Source organism: Gymnoscopelus braueri (assembly GCF_963280865.1).
Source record: "Gymnoscopelus braueri genome assembly, chromosome: 14".
Classification (NCBI taxonomy): Eukaryota; Metazoa; Chordata; class Actinopteri; order Myctophiformes; family Myctophidae; genus Gymnoscopelus; species Gymnoscopelus braueri.
Window position 1 is genome coordinate 3,515,676 of NC_137619.1, and position 26,419 is coordinate 3,542,094.

A 26,419-nucleotide genomic window follows, 5' to 3' on the forward strand; every position below is an offset into this window, starting at 1 on the left:
ATCACAGATTGAATGGGGGTTAAACTCAGCGGTAGCCCTGCTTCAGTCTCCAGGTGCCCTCCTGTCCGGCTCCTCGGTGGAAGTCACAGATGCTGCGGAGCAGCTCCCTGAACACGGGCGTCTGCTCCTGGCTCAGGCGGGGCGTGAAGTAGCCCAGCACCTCCTGCGTGGTGGCCTGGCCGTCCACGCTGGCCTGGAACGCCACGAAGTTACGCAGGTCCGCCAGCAGCTCGTCGTGCTCGGTGGAGGAGGGCGGCGCCGTAGGGGCGGAGCCGCCTCCTCTGGCTCCACCCCCTTCCTCCTCCCCGCCCTCTGCCGCCGCCGCCGTTTCCTCCTCTTGGTTGGAGGAAGTGGGCGTGGCCAGGTCGCTGCGCGCTTTCATCTTGGCCAGCAGGGAGGAGGAGGTGAGCGTGGCGGAGATGAACGACTCCCGGCCGCCGTTCTCGGCCCCTCCCCCGCTGAAGTGAGCCGCCGGCGGCGCCGAGCCCCCCGAGGGCTTCTTGGAGACGGACTTCTTTATGACGGCGGCGTCCTGGAGAGAGAAGATTGAGATGATTTAAAGGAGCTACACCATGAATTTTTTTTTTTTTTTTTTTTTTTTTATATCATATGGTGTATGTCCCTCAAACCTTTTTCAAAAGGTTTGAGCCTAAATCATCACTCAGATATACTCATCCCAAGTCAATTGTGTCTGTTAATAAAAAAAAATATTTTAAAAAAATATAAAAAAAAAAATAAAAAAAGGAAAAATTCTGCATAAAAAGAAGCATCTAAGAAAAATACAAAATCGAAAAAAAAACACTTTGAAAATTTTTGAACAATTCCACCAAGTGTTTGAGGTGCCTGTTTCACCCACTTCCGGGGGGCGGAGCCAAAATCAGAGCCCGAAGTATTTGTTCGTAGACCCCCACTTAGGGGGGGTAGAAAAAGTTTCGGAGCGATTCGGGCACTTTTCATTTAACATTGGGTTTGCCATCAATAATGTTTGTGACCTCATAAACATTTCTGGAAATCCATGAAATGAGAAGGAATGACTGAATTAAAAAAAAAAACATTTTTTGGGGTACAAGAGACACTGGGGACCCCAAAAAATACAAAAAAAATAGAAAAAAGTGATTTTCATGGTGTAGACCCTTTAACACGAACACCAGAAGAGCTCTGATAACCTCCACCATGATGTGAAGTAGCTCTTTAATTTGAACTTAATTAGCGTTACCTTGCACTTGTCTGGGGCCGGGGCAGCCGTAGCAGGAGGGGCGGAGAGGAGAGGGTTCTTCTTCAGGCCAAACCGCTTCCTGCAAGAGAGAGTCAAACGTCAGTGGTGGGAAAAAAGTACTCACATTTTACAAGTAAAAGTACCGGAATTCAAAATGTACTCGAATAAAAAGTACAAAAGTATTGGCATCAAAATGTACTTAAGGTAGAAAAAGTTAAAGTACTCATTATGCAGAATGTCCCATTTCAAGTTCTCAAAATCTTTAGAAAAATAGCAGATCTACAAGCTCACAATGTGTCACATCGCGACGCATTGCGAACATCATATTTTAAGATGGGGGTCTGCGGCCAAATACATATCATTTTGGGGGTCCTTGACATGAAAAAGGTTTGAGCACCACTGAATATTAAAGTAACCGAAATTTTCTGAAAACTCTCAGGATTTAGAAGACATTTGTAGAATCCCCCAGAAGCAAAGATTTTAGTTTAAAATGTTCGTTTTAAAAATATACATTTTCACGTTTTTTTTTGCCAAAAAAAATAAAAAAAAGGCACAGATGCGTTCCTGGTCTTAACTCTTTCAGTGCCAAGAGTATTTTCATAAAGTACTCCCAAACTGCCAGGAATTTGCGTTTTTTTTAATTTTTAAATTTTGTAATTTTTCATTCAAATAAATGATCTGATTGGGGTTTTAAACCCATAATACAGTTCTACCAGTAGAGAGCAACAAATCGACACATTGATGATCTCGCTGGCTCACTCGCCCCCTCCCAAACAGGCTCACGTCATATCCGGTCAGAACCGGATGTTGACATTTTTTACAATCGTTGATCGCGCTAAATTACGATGTGATACACGACTACGATGACTGATCGTCACCCAGACCAAAGAGAGTAGACGTGGACCTCTCCGTTTGTTTTTTATAACGTGTGAAAAACCGTGACTTTCCCTATTCTGGCCGAAAATCACCGGAGAAAAACAACGTGACCCGGAAATGATTTTTTTTTTTTTACATCCGGCTCCGGGTGAGTCTGATGTAGTCAGGAAGCGAAAGTGATCATGAAAAATACACAGAATAGCGCGACCACAGTCAAAAGTAAAAACTCGGGATTTCTCGTGCTGGCACTGAGGGTACTCGGGAAAAACTCGGGATATGTCGGGGCGTGGCACTGAGAGAGTTAATGGGTTAAAACAGATATCTGCTGTAAATCCTCAGACTTTGGGTTTAGGTTTGGAGTGGAGATGGTATTTCAGGGTTGATCATATTTCTGCTCTCCACGCAGACTGTTCAGACGCTAACCTCATGTCACCAAAGCCTGCTAAATCGTGATTGCTCAATTCTACTCGGACTACAAACGAAGTACAAATGGAAATCAGAAACACTTCAGACACAAAATTGTCCCTTGCCTAACGTTTCTGCTTTCATATCTTAACTGTTTAGATATTCAACCATTTAAACCATACGTGAGCAACTGGCGGCCCGGGGGCCACATGCGGCCCCCAACCTTCACTTAATGCGGCCCGCAGGTTAATATCGAAATACTGATATATTATTGATTTCAGCTGTTATGATTCCAAACATGACCCGCTTTAATTATTACTATTATATTAGTAGTAGCTTAATTACTAGTATCAAAATTCTACTGTCTTTTTTTATGTCCAATGTATTTGTATGTAAGTTCATAACGTTACATAAGTATAACTAAATGCATTTGAAATAAAATAAAATAATGACTTTTCAGGATTCCAATAAAAAAATAGCAAAAAAGAAATCAGAAAACTTAAAAATAGCAAAAATAGCAGATACGCGACACGTCTTGAGCTTGTAGATCTGCTATTTTTGCTGCTTTTGTGTGACATGAATGAGAATGGCCCCACAGTATATGCAATGTGTCCCTCTGGAATGAGTGTGGAAATATAGTGGCCCTCTCCATCATCAAAGTTGCATCACCCCTGTCTCTTTGTCAGAGATAGTCGATCTACAAGTTGCACTTGTAGATCTGCTATTTTAGTTGCTTGTTTGCCTATTTTATCCAAACGTTTGCCTATTATGGCATGGAATAGGGTTCACTAGGGTTCATGTGGTAAAAAACCCTAAACCGTGTGTGTGTATGTATGTATGTGTGTGTGTGTGTGTGTGTGTGTGTGTGTGTGTGTGTGTGTGTGTGTGTGTACCTAGCAGGTGGTGGAGGAGGCCTGTTGTAAGGAAGCCGGCACTTTTGCCGTGACACCTTGAGCACCCTGAGGGCCTCTTTAGCGACTCTATTGGCCTCCGCCTCCACCAGGACGTAGTCAGCGCTGGACGACTCCATGATGGTGTCATGTTGCATCACACTGTGGATCCCTGAACCACAGCAAGAGAGAACATAACAAAGAGTTTAACCACTTTTAACCTGGAGTTCCTTATTTTGTGCATGTCATTAAAAAAAAACGTTTTTTTAACAAATTAACACATTGCATGCCAGTCGCGTAGATCTACGCCAACCTATTTAAAGCCGCAGCGTGCCAGTCGCGTAGATCTACGCGAACCTATTTAAAGCCGCAGCGTGCCAGTCGCGTAGATCTACGCCAACCTATTTAAAGCCGCAGCGTGCCAGTCGCGTAGATCTACGCGAACCTATTTAAAGCCGCAGCGTGCCAGTCGCGTAGATCTACGCGAACCTATTTAAAGCCGCAGCGTGCCAGTCGCGTAGATCTACGCCAACCTATTTAAAGCCGCAGCGTGCCAGTCGCGTAGATCTACGCGAACCTATTTAAAGCCGCAGCGTGCCAGTCGCGTAGATCTACGCGAACCTATTTAAAGCCGCAGCGTGCCAGTCGCGTAGATCTACGCGAACCGCCGATTCCCATTGATATTGCCCCAGGTGCACTTTCCGAATTTTTTTGATCCATTTCCGTTTCCGGTTTCCGGTCGGAAACGGAATTATTCGGGTTCCGTTTTTTTCGATCGTATCCGCTTCCTGTCTGGGATCCTGTTTAAAACTCGATTTTCTCGGTTGTTGTTTTTCTCCTCGCTGATCACTGTTTACCGTTGATCGGCTGTAGCTTCAAGATGGCGGCACGGATTTGGAAACTGTTTTCGCTGGCCGTTTCTCACAGATCCGCTGTGTGTTTAGAACCAAATGAACGCGCACTTTTAACTTATTTAGCGAGGTCTGTGGCGACATGAAAAAAACTAAAAAACAACAATAAAACGCTGGCACTGGTGAGTACATTATGAGATTAAACTCTGGCATGGAATGTGTTAATACCCCAAAAACATTTTGAATTTTCTAAAAGATCCTAAGAATACATATTAACACATTGGCTGCCAAAGACGCAGATCTGCGTTAAAAAAAAAAGTACTTTTGTTTTTTCATTGAAAAATCTCTGGCAGTCTACTGCAAAAAACATTGGGTGGCAAAACCGTAAATATACCGTTTTGCAAATACACCCGTAGAGTGCCAAAAAGCCCCCAAAATTTTAATATACGTTTTTTTTTACCTTTTTCTTTTTTTCGTCTTTTTCCACAAGGGGGGGGCTAGCGCAGCCCTGGAATCACCCATGAACACTCTTAAGAAGTAAGGGATGATGGATCACCGTGCCAAAAAATCTGTCTCCCATCCGCTTCCATTCTATCTCCTGGCTAAAAACCTCTGTATCTCCTTAACTTTTTACAGTGGGCAAAACGAGTCATTCTCGATGCGCGATCGCTCCGCAATGCTGTTCCAGGCTTTAGCCAGGACAGTGGCGTTCCCAGGAATTACATTTAGGGCAGGCGACTTCTTTTTTCTTCTCCAGAAATCTCAGCGGTGAGATTTCTGGCACAGAACGTAATCTGTTATTATAAAATTCGGGCACCCAATGTGTTAAAAAATCCAAAACAAAACAAAACATATTTTTATTTAAAATGTCTTTCTTTCAACCGTATCTACAAGCTCACAACACGTATAGCAGCACAGTGATGAAAAATAAAATAATCGATTACAGTTTCCTTCACGCAAGAAGCCCCACACACACAAACGTACCGGATTTCTTGAAGAGCTTGGCTAAGACGTAATCGTCGTTCTGCTTCTGGTCTCGATCGTCGTCTTCGGCCTCCTTGTTGTACGTCTTCCTCTTCACCAGGTGAGAGATCCGCTGACCCTCACAGCGAGCGTCCCCTGAGGATCTCTTGTGCTTCCTCTTCTTGTGTGTCGTTGCGGCGGCGGGGGGGGCGTCGGTTTGGTCGCCGCAGTGCTTCCTCTTCTCTCTGTGCTTCTGAGGACTGTCTCTGTGCGGGTACTCCGGGTAGGCCTGGCAAAATTATTACAGAATCGTCGAATCACAATTATTTGAGATAATCGCAATTTATTTATGCATAATTGTTGGAGAAAAAAAAAGCACATTCACACATTTTCAAATATTAACTCTCTCAGTGCCAAGAGTATTTTCATAAAGTACTCCCCCAGTGCCAGAAATTTGCGTTTTTTTTTATTTTGTAATTTTGTAATTTTTCATTCAAATAAATGATCTGATTGGGTTTTTAAACCCATAATACAGTTCTACCAGTAGAGAGCAACAAATCGACACATTGATGACCTCGCTGGCTCACTCGCCCCCTCCCAAACAGGCTCACGTCACATCCGGTCATAACCGGATGTTGAGATTTTCGACAATCGTTGATCGGGCTAAATTACGATGTGATACACGACTACGATGACTGATCGTCACCCAGACCAAAGAGAGTAGACGTGGACCTCTCCGTTCGTTTTTTATACCGTGTGAAAAACCGTGACTTTCCCTATTCTGGCCAAAAATGACCGCGGGAAAAAAATGAGAACCGGAAACGGAATCTGCGTCATGAAACCGGAACCCAATGAGTCTGAAGGAGTCAGGAAGCGAAAGTGATCATGAAAAATAAACAGAATAGCGCGACCACAGTCAAAAGTAAAAACTCGGGATTTCTCGTGCTGGCACGGAGGGTACTCGGGAAAAACTCGGGATATCTCGGGGCGTGGCACTGAGAGAGTTAACATATCGGGTGCCAAACACGGTCTGCACCGTGTTTTCATAGAGTAGCGCTTCGGTGCCGAACACGGTCTGAACCGTGTTTTCAGTCTCTCTTGTTTTTTTCTGTTTTTGTCCACACGGGAGGGGCTGGAGCAGCTCTGGAATCACCCACAGTGATTGTGAGAAGGAAGGGCCTTATAGATCACTGTGCCAAAAAACATGGCTCCCCATCCGCTTCCGTTCTATCTCCTTCTCTAAAACCCCTATAACTCCGAAACTTTTTCCGCTGGGGAAAACGACTCATGTTTTACGCGCGATCGCTGCGCCATTGTGACCCGCGTGAGAGATGTTATCGTTCCAGGCGTTGGCCAGGACCATCGTGCAAAATGCACGCATGCTCTGTTTCACATGGAATGCTCGTCTTGGAGTCTACAGCTTAAACAGCGCCGCGCAGCTCAACGGTGAGATTTCTGGCACCGAACGTAATCTGTTATTATAAAATTCTGGCACCGAATGTGTTAAAAAAAAAGCAGATCTACAAGCTTACAACGCGTTTGTAAGCTTGTAGATCTGCTATTTTCTTTTTATGTATAAAATTATTAACTCTCTCAGTGCCAATGAATTTTTTTTTTTTTTTTTTAACTCAGGATTTCTCGTTCTGGCACTGAGGGTATTCAGAAAAAACTCGGGATAACTCGGGGCTTGGTTGGCACTGAGAGAGTTAAATGTCAATAATTTCTTTTTATATATTCAAGTTATTTGTCATAGCTGCCCTGTGCAATTTTTGATTACGAAGCATAAAAGGCAAACAGAAATGATTTGTATTCATGTGCTCCAAATGTTCAACGGTCAAACACACAATTAAATCATTTAATCGCAATTATTTGAGTGACAATTAATCGTTAAGTTAAATGTGTATTGGTAACAGCCTTACGGGCGGGTTGGATGATGACGATTCACAGTGTTTGCTTGTTCGTTTGTTGCCGGTTCCGTCTGAGTCTCTGCGTTTCTCTCCTGAATGCTGTGAAGCGTTTGATGGAATATTATTTGGCCCTTTGGTAGCTGCACCGTTTGGACTGTCTGTATCTGTCAGCCCGTTTGGTTTATCCTGAGAGATCGCGCCGCCGCCGTGCGAGGCAGTGTCCTCGCCTCCTGGCGCGGGAATGTGATTGGTTGAGGAGGGTCTGTCCTCTGGAGGAGAAGCACGGTTCGGTTTCGCTGAGGAGTGTTTCCGCGCGTGGTTGCTGGATCTATGATGTTGTGACCTTGGCCTCTCTGGTTTCTTTGGCACCGTAACCTCTGATCCTATACCTACGGTCACATCAAACAATAAAAGCATGTTAAGTAGGCATTTCTTTAAAATGATTTATCAAACAGCAGTATTTCACTGAAGAGGCTGATTTTTTTAGTCCTACACGACTAGATTGTCTAGTTGCAGTGTTAATTTACTACTAAGACTAAAAGACTAACATTTTGATATTTAGTCGACTAAGTCTAGACTAATGTTTTTTCAACCCGGATGTAAACAAACAATGTCTCGGTGGAAGGACAAGTCTCTTTTTCCACCGGAAAAAAAACATTGTAACCGCTATCGTCCGTTCTGTAGTTATCAGCAGTTGAATATAGCTCCTTTTCAACAAAAACGCAATCTGGGAAAATAAATCCGAAATAAAGGTATTTTTATAAATCTAATAACATTGTAGAGGACTGGGTGAGAATATTTTAGTTGACGTCATTTCCGGGTGGATCCTTCTCTGGAAGTCAAGGCATCATTCATTGGTTGGCAAAGAGCGCCCTCTAGCGTAATCACTAAAAAACACCATGATGACGTAATAATATGTCCATGGCAGTCAATGTGTTAAAATAAGTTCCTTAACATAACATGCATTTGAGTCCCATTTGTCTCAAAGCAAACAGGACTAAAAGGTCAGACGGTCATACAAGAGAAACTAAACAAATGGTCTGACCTGCGAATATAGCGCTGGTCTCTGTTCCCTCTGCTCCGTCTGGACTGACCAGAGTGAAGAGCTCATACATGTCGTTGGACTTGAAGAAACGCCTCTGCTTGGGGTCCTTCAGCACCCGGTTGGTCAGGAACTGCTTGAAGATTTGCCTGAAAGATAAATCGTTTAATTATTCCTCAGTACTAGGCGGTCCCTGATCTGGATACCAGGATATTGAAGAGTGATATTATTCAACCACAAGCACAACTGCCCTATTACTGCTTCTGTGCACCAAGACACCAACATGTCTTTTTGAGAAAAAAAGGGACATCTCTAAAGTCAAGCGAGTGACGGTTAAACCTGCAATCCGTATGTTATACATCCTACCTGGAATTTGAACCCGGGTCTCAGCGCTAGAGAGACCAAACTTCCACCGCTCTTCCAACAGGTCACTTCATGTTTAAATGTCAGGTGTGAGGTAGAGAGAGCCTTACGGGTCCATTTGGTTCCATTTGTAAACACTCCCACAGTTAAATGAACACTCAGGATGTTACAGCGTTGACTGACCTGTGGTATATCTTCTCTTCAATGGTCCCTGCAGTCAACAGTCTGTAGATGGTCACATTCTGGGTCTGACCGATCCTCCAGGCGCGCTCTCGAGCCTAAATAACAACAACAACAACAACAAGACATTAGATCACATCTTGGTAAGGAAAATACTGTAGTAAGACACATTAAGTCATATTCATCACTTCAGACAAAAATACAACATTTCCCTGATAATGATGTTTGAACCATTGTGTGGGTTTGTATTGAATCAGGATAATTGTGAGGGCCAGTCACTACAATACAACTAAAGGCCTTTGACTAATCTGCACACAGGGTGCGATTAGTCAATCAGTTTTTACCGCATGCGAAAAGACGCACGAATCGAACTGGGTTCGATTGGAGAAAAAAAACGCATCACCGCATCGCATCGCCGCACGGGGTGTGCATGAGGTCATTGAGAACCATGTGTTCATTTAAAAAATGATATTGTCCGCTTTTTCCGCACCCTGTCTGCAATGGCCTTAACACACTCACCGCCAAAGGGGAGAATTCTCCCCTTTTCAGTCAATGGTCTTTACCGCCAAAGGGGAGAATTCTTCCCTTTTAATTATTTCTTTTTATTCTGTTTTTGAATTCCTAAAAAGTTCCTCTAATTTTTGAGTATAAATTTATAACCCTAAGCCTAACGAAAAAAAATAAAAAAATAAAATCCATTCACTTCAATGTTAAAAAATAAACGGTAAAATAATTCACATTGTTTCTATAAAAAGATTATTAAAACCCTGGCAGTGGGTGATTTTATTATGAAAAAACTTTGGCGGTGAATTTAAGGGTTGCAACTATCAACTATTTTCTTAGTGATTATGACTCAATCTGGGAACCCATCGGCAAAAATAAATAAATACATTTGCCTCTGGAGGCACCGCCCAATCCCCTGTCTAGAGACCGGATGTCGGCCCGTTTACTCTCCTTCAGCACCTCCTCTTCCAGTGGTGCTGCTTTGTTCTCATTCCTGATAACAACAACTCTACACGTTGTAATGGGAGGTTCTGCAGATTCAGATTTTATAATTTATACAGAACAAATCAAATAGATAAAAAATATATAATAATTGACACAATCTATCATTCTGATTAACCACATAACCCCTATCTCAAACTTTGTTGTGCAATGGTGTTGTTCAAAAACGGGTTTAAAAATGAATAAATGAATACAATTTAAAGTAAAATAATAATCCAAAATCTAGTATTTTATTGAAAAGGATCTTTCTTTTTTATAATCAATTAAATCATTTAGTAAAGATTGCACATCTAATACATACGTGTGTGTGTGTGTGTGTGTGTGTGTGTGTGTGTGTGTGTGTGTGTGTGTGTGTGTGTGTGTGTGTGTGTGTGTGTGTGTGTGTGTGTGTGTGTGTGTGTGTGTGTGTGTGTGTGTGTGTGTGTGTGTGGTACCTGTGTGTCAGTGCTGGGGTTCCAGTCAGGGTCGTATATGATGACTCTGTTGGCTCCAGTGAGGTTGACGCCCAGACCCCCGACCCTGGTGGTCAACAGGAAGACGAAGATGGACTTGTCCTGTGAGGGACAAAAACAACAGCTTGTTTATCTCATCGGCGCTGTCGGGTGGAAACGTCATATGTCCAAAACAGTTAAATTTCATTTTCTTTTTCAATTTGAAATATGGAGATAGGAGGTTTCTGCACAACGGCAATTACTTTCCTCCTATTTTCCATAAATAATAAAAAATAAATAAATAAACAGCATTTAAAAATAGCACTACACCTACACCTCCTCTATGAGAAGGAGGATTTCTTTATTGGGACTCTGATTCAACGGTGCCTTCCTGTTACTTAATCTTGTTCTGTGTTCCTTCCCTCTCTCTTCTCTTTATCTATTCTATCTCTACCTGTAACTGCGATGTGTTGAGAGCTTGCACAACAAGAGAAGAAGTATTTATTCTCTTCCTCTCTTTTTACACCTGAAACGGAGTGACGTGACAAAGTCGATTCAGATTCATTATAACATAGGTCAGGGGTCTTCAACAGGGGGTCCTCAGAGTTACTACAGGGGGGTCCGCCAAATCTTTGTGAGCATCCCTTTTCTGAGGAGAACTTTAGCCAAAAATAGCAGATCTACAAGCTCACAACGCCTCGCGCTGCGAGGCGTTGTGAGCTTGTAGATCGGCTATTTTTGGCAAAGATGTATAGTAGGGGTGGGACGATATGGGTACCTCACGATACGATATATATCACAATATTAGGCCCACGATAACAATATATATCACGATATTCGACGATATTCGATATATTGCGATATCACGATATTCAATATATATTGCAAGAAATTTCACCAACGATATATCACGATATCTGAAAATATCGATATATTGCGATATCACGATATATTGCATGAAATTTCACCAACGATATATCACGATAGTCCTTGTATTCAATTCATAAACACATAAAATAGCACCAAACAGTTCAAAATCATCATTACACAAATACAGAGTAGGAAAAACAACGTATCACAAACTTGAAAAAAAAAAAGTTGAATCTGAAACACAATTTTATACAATATAGAGGGGGTCCCTGCTCCATCTCTCTCTCAGCTAGGGGGTCCTTGGCCTGAAAATGTTGAAGACCCCTGGCATAGGTAGTTGTAGTTCATGGCACTAGACTAGTAGAGAGAGACAATGAGGTTATAACAAAGAGTGAACAACAGATTGTCGTCGGTTAAGTGTTCTCACCCTCGGGGGGGGGGGGGGGGGGTGAGCAGCACGCCAGAGGATTTGCCACGTTTTCTAAAGTGTTCCCCCTCGGGGAGGAGGGGAGGAGGGGCGGGGGGGGGGGGGGTGGGGGTTTCCCGGGGAAACATTAGGAGCCATTAGAGGAGGGCGGCTAATCCTTTACCTCGTTGTAGCGGGCGATGAGGGGCTGGCGAGACGCTATGGCAGTGGTGCCGTCCATCTTCAGGAAGGAGTACTGGTTCTGCCTCACGAACACCTCCAGGATCTCTAACATCTGTGTGAGAACCACAGAGGAGTCGTTGAGAGAGATGAGAGACGAGAGAGAAAAGTAAAGCGTGGTTTATACTCAGTGCTGTGTTGATTTCGTCGACTAAAACTATGACGAAAAAATGTTGGTCGACTAGCTTTTTTCAGTGACGAAAACTAAATAAATGATGACTAATGATGACTGTCATTTTAAGATTTATTTGGCTATTCAAAAATAGCAGATATACAACCTCATAGCGCTTGTATATCTGCTATTTTTGAAAAATCTGAAAAAAAATATTTTAGCAAATCTTTGAATATATATATTTTTCAAAGCGCACATTTGTAACTCAAATCTTTGCTTCTGGGGGGATTCTACAAATGTTTTCTAAATCCTAGTTTTTTTTTTTTTTTTGCTATAATCAGTGGTTCTCAAACTTTTTCACGTCAAGGACCCCCCAAAATTATATGAAATTTGGCCGCGGACCCCCATCTCAAAATATTTTGTTCCAGGGACCCCCCAGAAGTTGTAATAGTTAAAAATGTTCGCAACAGAAAAAAAAGATATTCAAAGATTTGCACACATTTTCACGATTTTTCTAAAAATAGCAGATCTACAAGCTCATAGCGCGGCACTATGAGCTTGTATATCTGCTATTTTTGAATAGCCAAAGAAATGAATGTAATGACTAAAACTAAGACTAAATATATTGACAATTTCGTCAACAAATAAAAAATGACAAAAATGTTGGAGAGTGACTAGTGGAGAAGAGATCCAGTAGAACTAAAAGACAAGTCATTTTATGTTTGGTTGCGCTCCGTTGTTGTCGCGCTGCGACACGTTGTGAGCTTGTAGATCTGCTATTTTCAGCATGCAACCAAGTGTAAAATCAGCCTTTAAGACGCCATCAAGGCACCGCCAACATACATTTTAGTCGACTAAATCAACTGTAGATTTAGTCGACTATAATCTTATGATATTTAGTCGACTAAAACTAGACTAACAGTAAAACATTTCAGAATGACTAAAATATGACTAAAACTAAATGGAATTTTATTCAAAAGACTATGACTAAAACTGAATCAAAATTTGCTGTCAAAATCAACACTGCTGTCGCGTGCCGAAGATAGGCGATCTAAAAGTAGTAGCTTGTAGATTGCCTATTTTCGGCGAGAGAAAATGAGAGAGAGAGAGAGAGAGGCGGAAGCGCGGGATATGGAGAAAGAGAGAGAGATACACGGGCTGAGATTTGGATTAAGTCTAACAGGATTAGAGCAGATTAATATTACATGGACAGAGATACCGACAGGGATGGTCTCAGGTTCCCTCTGAGGTATAATCTCATTGGTATTGACTAGCAACAGCTGGGGCTCCACACACACACACACACACACACACACACACACACACACACACACACACACACACACACACACACACACACACACACACACACACACACACACACACACACACACACACACACACACACACACACACACACACACACACACACACACACACACACACACAAATGACATAATAGTTTTAGAGGCACACTTGTGCGTTCTTGGTAGACAATAATACAATAGAGAGATAGAAAACACACACTGGTGACGACAACCCCACCAGAACGAGTGTGATCAATACAAACACACATGTAAACACACAAACACACATGTAAACACACATGTAAACACACAAACACACATGTAAACACACATGTAAACACACAAACACACATGTAAACACACATGTAAACACACAAACACACATGTAAACACACATGTAAACACACAAACACACATGTAAACACACATGTAAACACACAAACACACATGTAAACACACAAACACACATGTAAACACACATGTAAACACACAAACACACATGTAAACACACAAACACACATGTAAACACACATGTAAACACACAAACACACATTAACAACCTTTACAACGGCTGATCATTTGGAGAAGCGATGGGTTGATTGTATTTGGGCTGTGTGTATATCATGGCATATCATGTGTTTATCAGAGGTGCAACAGTTAATCTGAAAACTCAATTTAAATGATTATTAAAAAAATAATATCTACAAGCTCATAATGCATCGTGAAGAGACACGTTGTGAGCTTATAGATCGTCCATTTCCACACATCATTATAGAACAAAGTATAAAGGTCCTTGGCCAAATACATATCATTTTGGGGGTCCTTGGCACGGTAAGGTTTGAGAACCACTGATTTAAAAGGCATTTGTAGCCTCAGGTCTTTGATGGATTAAACCATTAAGACCAGAAACACATCTGTGTCATTTTGAGATTTCTCTCGCTATTCAAAAATAGCAGATCTACAAGCTCATAGCGTGGCAAAATGTGTGCAAATATTTGAATATATATATATCTTAAAGCGGACATTGTCTATATATATATATATATATATATATATATATATATATATATATATATATATTCAAAGATTTGCAGCAACTTTCAAGATTTTTCAAAAATAGCAGATCTACAAGCTCGTAGCTATAGCTGCTATTTTTGAATAGCCAAAGAAATGTTAAAATGACACAAGATGCATTCCCGGTCTTAATGATTAATGGAAAAAGATAACCAATAGAATACTTTCTAGGAAGAACAGTCGCAGCCCTAATTAATCTCCAACCTGTCTGGACTGAGTGAAGAGCAGAACTCGTTGTCCTTGTTTGAACCAGAGGCGTAGCAGGGACTCCACCACCATCAGCTTCCCGGAGCGTTTCCAGAACCCAAAGTGCTCCTCCTCGGTCAGCTGGTCATCAGGAATACCCTTCAGGATGCGCGGGCCGCCCGAGAACAGGTCCGGATGGTTGCAGATCTTACGCAGCGCTATCAAACCTGAGAACACCTGAAACACCAACACTACATTTTAATTTTCTATTATATGGAGGGGCTGCAAACAGTTGATCAAACTAATCTGTTTAATCGATTATAAACAATTAACGATAATGAAATAATTGTTTTGTTTTATAGTAAAAATAGCTATTTCTGCCCAAATTAACACATTGGGTGCCAGAGGTTTATTAAAATATTATACGTTGAGTGCCTGCATTTCTTCCATCCACTTGCGTTATACGTTTCGTGCTGTAGAAGCCCCGACGCGGAAGTGCATGTAAACAAAGCGTGCGTGCGAGACGGCGGAGGGTCCCGACTAACGCCTGGAACAATAATATTTCCAACGCGACCCTCCATTGCAGCGTGATCGCCGATCGAAAACGGCTCGTTTCCACCATGTTAAAAAGGAATGGAGATATTAAGCTTTTAATCAAGGAGATAACATTGAAAACGCCGACCGGAAGGATTTTTGACATGGAGCCACATCCAGCCTCTTCTTCTCAGAAACTCCTTGGGTGATGTCAAAGTTTCGTTTTAGCGCCCCACGTGGCCCACATGTATAAAAATAGAATTGGGTCAAAAACGGTCCGGACCGTTTTCGGCACTTCTCGTTTGGATCCTCAAAAACGGTCCGGACCGTTTATGGCACTCGATGTGTTAACTCATTCAGTGCCATTGACGTGCAACACGTCCATTTTTTCCAAAGCAAAGAGTGCCACAGTCCAAACCGTGTTTTCAGTGTTCACGCTAGATGACGCTTTTCGCCAACCTATGAGTGATCCTATGACTTCTGGAGAACAGTAGACCCGGAAATAATGTGATCACAACAGACCCAGCCCCGTCCCATCTAATGTTAAAGGATTTAGAAAAATACATTTTTCTGTGCCTTCTTGTTTTTCTCTGTGTTTTTGGTGAGAATAGGCACTATTGGCAATTATTCATTTATTTACTTGGCACTGAATGAGTTAAGGGGGCTTAAGGGGTTAATCAGACAAATCGATTTAGTCGATCATAAAAAATATATTAGTTAATATCGTTGATTTGTTGATAAATAAATAAAATGCTTCTCGATTATTCGAAAAAGTAAATTGATAGAATGATAGAATGGACAGTCTCACACCCTAATCGTATGACCTCTCAAAACTGACCAATGTGCACCAACAGCCTCAACACTGTGACCGGTCAGGTGACATGAAGTGATACGGAACTTAACGTGTGTGTTATGGCGTTGCGCCTTTAAACAAATAATTGCATTTACTTTAAGTCCGTAGGAATGAGTTTACATAATTTATTTACAGATAATAGACATGCCGTGTGTTGCGTCTCTGATGAAGGCCCAATGGCCACTGCATTAGTAATGGTGGTTAATGGACTGAGAGTGACCGCTGAGAGTGTGTGTGTGTGTGTGTGTGTGTGTGTGTGTGTGTGTGTATAATCCTGCTGTGGTCACCCTGGGCTCGCTGACCATGTCCATTTGGGTCAGTGGTGATGAATGTCTGCTATGAGAGAAGTCTCTCCAGGGTGGAACCTGGACTAATGTGAAAAGACCGACCTTACAAAAGCCCCTTAACTCTTTAAGACTGGGAACGAGTCCGTGTGTCATTTTTACATTTCTTTGGGATATTCAAAAGTGGCAGATATACAAGCTCACAGCTAGGCATCAAGTGCCGCGCTACGAGCTTGTAGATCTGATTTTTTTTTTTTAAAGTTTGTGCAAATCTTTGAATATATATATTTTTAAAGCAAACATTTGTAAATCAAATCTTTGCTTCTGGGGGATTCTACAAATGTCTTCTAAATCCTAAATGTTTTTGAAAAACGTATGTTTCTATATCAGTGGTTCTCAAACTTTTTCATGTCAAGGACCCCCAGAATGATATGTATTTGGCCGCGGACCCCCATCTCAAAATATTTTGTAATAGGAAGCAAAAAGCAAAGATTTGAATAAAGAAAAATCCCTTTAAAAATATTTATTCAAAGATTTGCACACATTTTCATGATTTTTCAAAAAATAGCAGATCTACAAGCTCATAGCGCGGTGCCACGCTATGAGCTTGTAGATCTGCTATTTTTGAATAGCCCAAAGAAATCTGAAAAGCGACACATGATGCGTTCCCGGTCTTAATGAGTTAAAGAGGTCGTCATAAAGAATAGTGGACGCAGGCCTCCTATTAGCGGCATAATAACATTAAGACCCACTCATTAAAACTACAAAAAAATACTAATCTAATGATGCCACTTCAAGGTGTGATCACAGTGAAGGTGTGAGAAGAACGCTGGAGTTATGGAACGGAGCAAATGAGCCCCCGTGAGTGAGAGAGGAGAGAGAACAGGCGATAGAGAGAGAGAGAGAGAGAGAGAGAGTTAGTGGGGTTAAATAATGAATAAGGCATGTCTAGTTCCTGGAAATCTTCATCTGACCACAAGTTTCCCCCCCTACCCCCCCCATCCTTGATATAAGGCACTGGTCAAACAAGAGCTTCTTTACAACAAGAAGACCCTTATAACATTGGTTCTCTACCTTTTTTTTTATTTCAAGGATCTCCAGTTTGACATGCATTAAGGCCACGGACCCCCCATTTGATAAGATTTGTAATCTCTGGCATAGGGATGGGGACGATAATCGTTATTATCGTTTATCGTGATTAAAAACGCTCACAATAATTGAATTGCAGAGATTTTAAGTTGTCGTGAAATTGTCCTCCATCATACACTAGGATGAATTCGCTTTTGTTGAGCTGCAAATTCAGTACAACTTCCAAAAATAGCAGATCTACAAGCTCACAACCCGTTGCGTTGTGAGCTTGTAGATCGGCTATTTTGGGGCGAACGTTCCCCCCAGAATAGAGTTGCTGAGGGTTCAAGTGGTTAACTCATTGAGTGCCATTAACGTGTTTCACATGTTTTACCGCAATGGCGCAACGTGCCAATGACGTGTTTGACGTGTTTTTGAAAGAAAATGTAAAAAAAAAGAGCATTCAGAACCCAAGGTATGATGATTTGAAGATTTGCTGCTCCATTCACTTCTTGTTTAACTTATTACTGAAAAAGGCTGTATCTCGGCTCCTGAGCACTTTTTTTTTTTACTTTTTACTATATATTTTTCAATATTATTATGTTGTTTTCAAAAGGCAGACAATTAATGTCAACAAGGTCCAATGACCTCGTTGACATTTGTGAAACCACACAGTGCAACCCTCAGTGATTAGCACCCATCAGGGGATCCATTATACTGGAGATAAATATTCTGTGAATACTTGAAAAAGGTATAAGAAAATAGAAAAATTGCTGGCACAGTTCGCAATTATTTTTTTATTTCATTGGCACTGAATGAGTTAACTCTGAGAGTGTACAAACGTAACCAAAATGGGCAAGGGATCGATTTGGTTCCCTAACTATAAGTCATTTAGCTGCCCCCCCCAATCCCCCCCGGGGGTGCGGACCCCACAATATGAACGAGTGCTTTTACAGGTTCATTGTTCAATTTCAATTAACACACACTGCATGTTACTGTGTTAAAGGAAAGAAAGACGTCATGGTTTACCATCATGTCTCCGTTCAGTATCTGGTAGACCTCTTTGGAATCCAAGAAGGTCTGATACACCTGCCTCTGGTCCTCTGTTAGTTTACAAAACAGAACCTGCACAGAGAACACACACACACACACACACACACACACACACACACACACACACACACACACACACACACACACACACACACACACACACACACACACACACACACACACACACACACACACACACACACACACACACACACACACACGAAAAAGGTGCAAAGACTGTTTAATGAGCAGCAAACATCTTCTTTAAAGCCCCTTGATGAAGTGGGTGGGTGTGCAGAGAGAGAGAGAGAGAGAGAGAGAGAGAGAGAGAGAGAGAGAGAGAGAGAGAATTAGGTGTAGTGTTGTGTTTTTAGGAGCGCCCCCCCCCCCCTCCTGTCCTGAGGGAGCGACTTAATGAGCTGAACTGGACTGTGGGGGAAGTCAGCCGAGCGTCAACCGCGAGGACAGACCAGAGACCAGAGAGTCACCTTAATGAATACCTGATTCTTTTACTTTGCCGGGGACTTTATTAGCCGGCGTCACCTTGACGAGGGCGTCGCCACATTCATCAACGTCTCTTTAGAATGTGACACACACACAGTCACGTCCAATCAAGTAAATACCTCCCCAGTTAAAGAGAGACACAAGCAAACGGAGGCTGTTCGATAGTGGGGGAGGACAGAAACGTGGTCAGACGGGGTCTTGTGGGGTGAGACTAATACCTGCTCGTTTTTGTCAGGCAAGTTGAGGCTGTCCTTGACGTCGGCTTTCATCCGCCTGAGCAGGTAGGGGTTGATGGTGTCCCTCAGCACGCAGGCGCACTTGTACGCCGTTTGGACCTGGTGAGAAACCACAATTAAATGTACTATCCGTGTGTCTACACACACAGTAGCAAGACAAGACCTGAATAACAGCAGTACACGGTCAGGGTGATGTTTGAGCAAAAACTAGGGATTCAAACTAGGGATTCAAACTAGGGATTCAGCGCATCAAGAAAACCGGTTCTCTTAAGACTGCGCTTCAAGCAGCAATCACTACAATTCATGTCCTAACATGGGGATCGAAACCTGTGCGAACGCCGAACTTTCTACTGCTGAGTAGGGCTGGTGAATTAATATTCGAATATTCCTCGAATATGGGGAAAATATGTATATTTTAATATGAAAATTAATATTCGAATATAAAAGAAATACAAAAAAATACAAAAAAATACAAAAAACAATAAGGGACAATACAAAAAAACAATGTATCAAGTTATAAAAACAAACAAAATATATGTTTTATTGGATCCGAGCACTTGATACATTGTTTTTTGTATTGTTTCTGTCAAAAAAATATCTGCCAATTTTTAAGACCAATATTCGGATATAATTTCTGAGGAAAGTTGACAGCCCTACTGCTGAGCCGGAAAAAGACGGAAAGCCCGTTTAGGCTTTCAACCACTTCAACCACTGCAGATGTGCTGGTAAATAAAGTTTTATTTTTAATTCACAAATTTAAGATTTAAATACAAGACCTTCTTAACCACTTTAACCCTATCATACCTAATTTTGGGCATAACATTATAGAAAAACATTTTCATGCACTTTCAAAACTTTTCTGAAATAGCCTCGAGTCGCATCGCAATGCTTTGTGAGCTGGTATTTTTTTGCAATTTTTGAAATAAGGCGGTTAAGGCCTGCAAATAATAAAAACACGATTTAAGTAGGGGTGTGCCGATATATCGTCCAGCGATATATCGCGATACGTTTTCGTGACGATTTCAATTTTTTTATTTTTTTTACAATAATAATAATCAGGCATGCAAACAGCCCCGAGGTGAAAAGGGTGACAACATGTTGTTGTTTTTTCGGGTCAGGTGTCACTATTGCCCTATTTGGATTCAAAACGGCTATTGTAGCTGAAAAGCTACAAGTTTGCATATCTGAATAATGCAAAAACAGAATTATTTGTTTGCATTTGCTTTTTTTCTCCCCCATATATTTTTCATAATAAAAAAAGTGCGTATCGTATCGTATCGAAATCGTATCGAAGTTGTGAGCCAAATATCGTATCGTATCGTTTGGTGAAATTAGTGTATCGGCACACCCCTAGATTTAAGACATTTCAAGACTTTCCGGGGACCTGCAGATCCCGTTTCGGCCGTCACACCTGTCAGTGTCTCCCCGTGTTGTACTGGGGGGGGGGGCAACGCTTGTCGTTTAGCCCCCCCTCTCACTTCCTCTCATCATCATGAGCTGCCTCCTCCTCCTTCTATCCACCTCTCAGCAGAACGAGCCATTAAACATTGATCGGTAGTGCTGCGTGCGGGGGGCCCCTTGGGAGGGCCGGCCGGAGCCCTCCCTCTCCCCTTTCATCATCAGTACTCTGTGGGCCCCCGTTCCATCTGACACACGGCGGGGCTTCTCTCTCCACATGCTCGGCCCGTTACGCCGCTTACAGCGGGCTTGTCCCTGTAGTAACATGTCCTGCTATGTCTTATCCAGAGTCGGGGGCTAAAAGGCCAGTTAGACATTTTAACGCATTTAAACCGGGAACGCATATCTGTGTGTAACCACTTAAACCATTATTTTATTACTTTGGGCTATTCAAAAATAGCAGATCTACAAGCTCGTAGCGCGGCACCGAGTGCCGCGCTACGAGCTTGTAGATCTGCTATTTTTGAAAAATCTTGAAGATTTGTGTAAATCTTTGAATACATTTATTTTTTTGGATTTTTTTTTTACTCAAATCTTTGCTTCTGGGGGGTCCCTGGAACAACATATTTTGATGGGGATCAGCGGGCAAAAACATGCATCATTTTGGGGGGTCCTTGACAAGAAAAAGTTTGAGAACCACTGATATAGCAACGATGTTTTTTTCAGAAAAAGTAAGACATTTGACAGTTACAACGGTTTGCTTTAAAAATATATGTTTAAAGATTTGCACACATTTTCAAGATTTTTCAAAAACAGCAGATCTACAAGCTCGAGCTCGTATATGAGCTTGTAGATCTGCTATTTTTTGAATAGCCCAAAGTATAAAATAATTGGTTAAAACTTAAAAATCTAAAAATGACACGGTATACTTTCCCGGATTGACTGGGTTAAACATTAAATGGCTTGGGGATGGGTGCAGAGAGAGGAGGGGGGGGGATCAAAGACAACCCTGGAGGGGACACTAACACTAACACTCAACTGGAGGTTGTGGGGCCTCCAGCACAAAGGAAGGAGGACCTCTACGGTTAAGCTGCTGGGTGGATTCACGTGGGGATACACTCACACACACACACTCTCTCACACACACACACACACGCACGCACGCACGCACGCACGCACGCACACGCACGCGCGCGCCTCGGTAATGGATCCCACAGCCATGTCCAAACCCCCCCGCCCGCCCCACAACACACACTTACACAGGTTGTTCTACAGCTGTGGTTGTAAAAAAAACATTTCAAGTCAAGGACCCCCAGAATTGATGTATTTGGGCCACAGACCCCTATTTGAAAAGATTTGATGCCGGTGATCAGTGTTGATTTAGTCGACTAAAACTATGACGAAAAATGTTGGTCGACTACCTTTTTACACTGACGAAAACTAAATAAAAACTAAATAAAAACTAAGCTATGATGACTAAAACTAAGACAGAAATATATTGACAATTTCGTCAACAAATAAAAACTAGACTTAAATGTCGGGGATGTCATTTTATGTTCGGTTGCGCTCGGGTGCTGCGCTTTGAAAATAGCCGATCTACAAGCTCACAACGCGTCGCAGCGCGACGCGTTGTGAGCTTGTAGATCGGCTATTTTCAGCATGCAACCAAGTGTAAAATCAGCCATTACGACGCCATCAGGGCACTACCAAAATATTTGTTTTAATCTTATGATATTTAGTCGACTAAAACTAGACAAAAAATAAACATTTCAAGTGACTAAAATATGACTAAAACTATATCAAAATTTGTTGATCAAAATCAACACTGCCGGGGACCTCCATAAGAGACGATTTGTCAACATTTGGTCAAGATTAGGTCAGCCAGGGCGCCTGATGGAGGGGAAAGGAACTGGTTGGAATAACGTGTTCCTTCCACGCGCTACGTCTAACCAGGGAAACTCCCCCCCCTGTCGGGTGATAAGAAGCGGCCTGCTGGCTCCTCATGCATTGAAGGAGGCATGAGCTTCAGCTTGGGCTCTCCCTAGGCTGGCAGAGGGAGAGTAGCGCCCAGGATTACATAGGCAATTGGCACTGGGTGAAAAAATATGGGTTACAAAATCGTGGGATAAAAATCATAAAGTAAAAAAAAAAACATTTGGTCAAGATTTATCGAAAAAAATAAAATAAAGATCTCCTGCGAGTTGATAGCTGGGCTAATGTTACAGTCCAGTACTGTAACTGTACACATACAGACGAGCAGCGGATGAGGATGAGGCTGCTGCGCGTTCGCTGCTGAGTTTTTTTCTGGAGGAAGAGGAGGAGGACGAGGCAGCCGGAGCTTTAGCCCTCCCCGACCATTTAATAACATCAATAATTAGTAAAGGTTTTTATTATCGACAGCGGAAGAAGCATCAATAGCCATCTTAAATAATTAAATCCATACAGTCAGTGGGGTTATTAACGACTGGACACTAATGACACAGGGCTACCATCTAGGCTCACCGGCTTCTCCACTTTATACCCTCTCTCTCTCTCTCTCTCTCTGACACTAGGGATGTGCCACATGCCCTCTGCTCTGCATGCATCTACATTATCCTCCCACTGTTTCTCTCTCTCTCTCTTTCTCTCTCGCATCAAACTACCTCTTCATTATCAGACAGAGTGACAGAAATTAAGTGTGTGTGTGTGTGCCCGCGTGTCCCTGTTCATGTTTGTACTACATGCGATGTAAACGATCACTCATGCAGTGGTGGGAAAAGTACTCATATTCTTTACTTAAGTAAAGGTATCGATACTGTAAGTATAGTACGTACTCTGTTAACTCATTCAGTGCCATTGACGTCACCGACGTCACGTTTTTATAAGCCCAGGCTGCCAATGACGTCGCTGACGTCATGAAAAAAATATATATCTTAAAAAAAATTAAAATAATTCAGAACCCAAGATATCATGATTTGAAGATTTGCTGCTCCATTCACTTCTTGTTTAACATCTTACTGAAAAAGGCTGCATCTCGCTTCCTAAGCACTTTTTTTTTTTACAATGTATTTTTGGCTCTGGCACTGGGACAACACAACCAGAAATAATACTGGCACTGAATGAGTTAATGATCACTTAATGATTGTGTTGTGGCTTGGAACACACAGTATATTTTATGTTACTATTGATCACTATCACAATGCAAAGTCATTTTTCAAGGTTATAAAGAAAAAGATCCTATGTTTTTGTTTTAATTATAATATCTAGGCCCGATCCGAGGTTGGCCCAGACAGAGTCCCAAACTCATCATCGTCCCAAAACATTTCGACTGTCATCGCTTCTAAATAGTCAATTTCCTCCTCAGGACGGCGACCTTTGCTGGCCTAGTCACTCTGCACACACGTCATGCAAAGTCCGGCCCCTCTGGCCTCTCCTCTCCTCTCCTCTCGGCTCCTCTCCTCTCTCCCCGCTTTGCTTTGCGGCCCTAACCTCTAGTCCCAACCTCCCAACCTCGGTCATGTGACAAAGAGGTCAGACTTCCTGTATCTGGTTGCTATGGCAACCTGCCAGATCAGGCTGAGGGTCTGATAGGCAAATCAGAGAATCAATCAAGCCGAGAGTCTGATCACTGATGGAGGTGGGGTAAGATGCCTAAATCATAGCCAGAGCTCTGATCAACAGTCTGTGGCGGGTCTTGGAGGCATGTGGAGTGATCCTGTGCTTGCGAATCCCGGACGAACTTTCGGAGCTTTTGTCAATTATAGTAAGATAAGATAAGATAAGATGTTATATTATCAGAATCGTAGTAATTTGTTAATTATTTGGGGGCCCACTTGCAATATCCTCCCAGCCCACAGGTTTAGAATCACTGTTCTGGTCTGTTTTTTTCAGTTTTTTTCTCCTTCATTTGCTTTTTTTTTTACGGCTGCCGGTTCCTGATGTTTAGTCAGATTCCCAAGCTCTAGACTTCTTAAAACTAGGCCTTAAGTCTAGGAAGTCCAGGTCACTCGGTGTCGTCTTCTCTACGATCATCAACATCCACTGGAACAATTATTCTTCATTTTTTTCATTCTATTCACTTGTCTTTCTTTTACGTTTTCGTCATTCTGTTGTCATGGCTGCCAGTTCCCACCTGATGTTGTGTGGGAGTCCTGACTGCTCCAGACCGTTCTGAATAACTGCTAGCTTGCATAACGTCTTCAGACTAGGACCTACATGTAAGATATGTAAGATGAGATCTGTTCCAAAGAGGATGATACGATCTCCCACCATGCAACAGCACATGTTACCCACATGTGGGCCTTTCCCCTTGGGCTCAACCTTCCTCCAGAAGGTCTTGGGATTAAATGTCCACAGATCATTGAACTCCCGTCTCAGACCAGAGTTGTGTCCACCATATATGTACAGTTCTCCATTGTAGACAAAGGCTGCATGGCTCTTACGTTGTTCTGGAAAAAGCTGTGCAGAAGGTGTGCTCAGCCAACAGTTGGTCTCTGTGTCAAACACTCTGATGTTGTTGTCCTGATGCCCATTGCCCCCAAATACCAACATCTTTGTCCCGATGATGGTGGCAGAGTGAAGTGATGAAACAGGTACTGGAGTTCCTCTGGTGTTAATTAAAGTCCAGATCATTGTGGTGGTGTCCAACTTGTAGATGTCATTATAGTATCCAGTCAGCTGGATGTATCCTCCATGGATAAACATGACCTTCTCCAAGACACAGGCTGAGTGGCCGTGCCTCGCCTCTGGAACAGTTCCAGAAATCTTTGGCTTGAACCATCTGTGGGCGTCGACATCAAATGCATAAAGAACGTTGTCACGGTCTCCCGTGATGGTAAACCAGTTGTTGTCATCTTTTATCTCACAATTCACTATCCCTCCCCATATATAGATGATATCTTCTATCAGTACAGCTGTGTGTCCGTAGCGCATGGAGGGAACATCAAGGGAACATTCTCCTCTTCCAGTTGTCACTGGGGGCAACGTCATCCAGCACAAAGTCACTGTGTTGAAGACGTGAACATCAATCTGATCCATGCTGTAGGTCAGCCTGCTTTTGAACCCTCCAAAGGAATACACCTTGTCCTCCACTGGCCCAGCAGCACAACCATAGAAGCTGTATGTCTGTGGTCCTCTTTTCAGAGGCACCGACCAGCACAGCATCTCTATATCTGTATTTCTCTCTTTTCTTCCTTTGTGTCTCACTCTGTCCACGTCTGTCTCTTCTTTGTCTCTGTGTGTCTCTGTCTACGTCTCTGTATCAGTGTCCCTGTCTCTGTCTTAATGGAATAATCTCTCAGCATTCCTCTCGATCTCTAGACGTCTGCAACAGCTTATATAGGCTGACAAAGCTCTGGTCTGATGTCACTCACAACACAAACAGATGTCATGCATGTGGAACAACGCTGATTTGTGCAGGTGTTTTTATCTGCACACGTTTCTCTCTTAAGTACTCTGTTACAAATAAAAGTACAAAAGTATTGGCATCAAAATGTACTTAAAGTACCAAAAGTCAAAGTACTCATTATGCAGAATGTCCCATTTCAAAATGCATAAAAATCCTTTGAAAATAGCAGATCTACAAGCTCGCAACGCATTGTGAGCTTGTAGATCTGCTATTTGCAAATGGCCGAAATGTATATAAGGCTGAAGTGGTTAATGTATTTTTGTAATAATAATCAAAATCTACAAAGTAACTAAAGTTTTCAAATAATTGTAGTGGAGTAAAAGTACAATATTTGCCTCTGAGATGTAGTGGAGTAGAAGTGAAAATATTGGAAATTGGATATACTCCAGTAAAGTACAAATACCTCAAAATTGTACTTAAGTACAGTACTTGAGTACATGTACTTACTTTCCACCACTGCACGCACGCAACTAGCTTCCTACATTGTGTGTCGTGTGAGTGAGTGAGTGAGTGAGTGAGTGAGTGAGTGAGTGAGTGAGTGAGTGAGTGAGTGAGTGCGTGCGTGCGTGCGTGCGTGCGACTGTGTGTGTGTGTGTGTGTGTGTGTCTGTGTGAGTGTGAGTGTGTGTGAGTGTGTGTGTGTGTGTGTGTGTGTGTGTGTGTCTGTGTGTGTGTGTGTGTGTGTGTGTGTGTGTGTGTGTGTGTGTGTGTGTGTGTGTGTGTGTGTGTGTGTGTCTGTGTGTGTGTGTGTGTGTGTGTGGTGTACCTGTACAGCTGAGG

At 42.3% G+C, this 26,419-nt stretch overlaps 1 protein-coding gene across 1 annotated transcript in view; it reads right to left on the minus strand.

Moving 5' to 3' along the window:
• The window catches only part of ercc6 (excision repair cross-complementation group 6), a 64,687-nt gene continuing 38,268 nt past the window's right edge, over positions 1-26,419 (minus strand). Inside the window, exons 12-24 of the mRNA XM_080449301.1 lie at positions 26,406-26,419; positions 18,839-18,955; positions 18,093-18,188; positions 14,343-14,561; positions 11,590-11,700; positions 10,133-10,252; positions 8,697-8,791; positions 8,154-8,299; positions 7,121-7,497; positions 5,223-5,490; positions 3,391-3,559; positions 1,217-1,295; positions 1-532 (exon numbers count right to left, since the gene is read on the minus strand). The exon at positions 26,406-26,419 is cut by the window's right edge and continues 163 nt beyond it. Coding sequence (XP_080305427.1) covers positions 26-532; positions 1,217-1,295; positions 3,391-3,559; positions 5,223-5,490; positions 7,121-7,497; positions 8,154-8,299; positions 8,697-8,791; positions 10,133-10,252; positions 11,590-11,700; positions 14,343-14,561; positions 18,093-18,188; positions 18,839-18,955; positions 26,406-26,419 — 2,318 coding nt within the window. The 3' untranslated portion in view covers positions 1-25. The remainder of the gene's footprint in view (positions 533-1,216; positions 1,296-3,390; positions 3,560-5,222; positions 5,491-7,120; positions 7,498-8,153; positions 8,300-8,696; positions 8,792-10,132; positions 10,253-11,589; positions 11,701-14,342; positions 14,562-18,092; positions 18,189-18,838; positions 18,956-26,405) is intronic.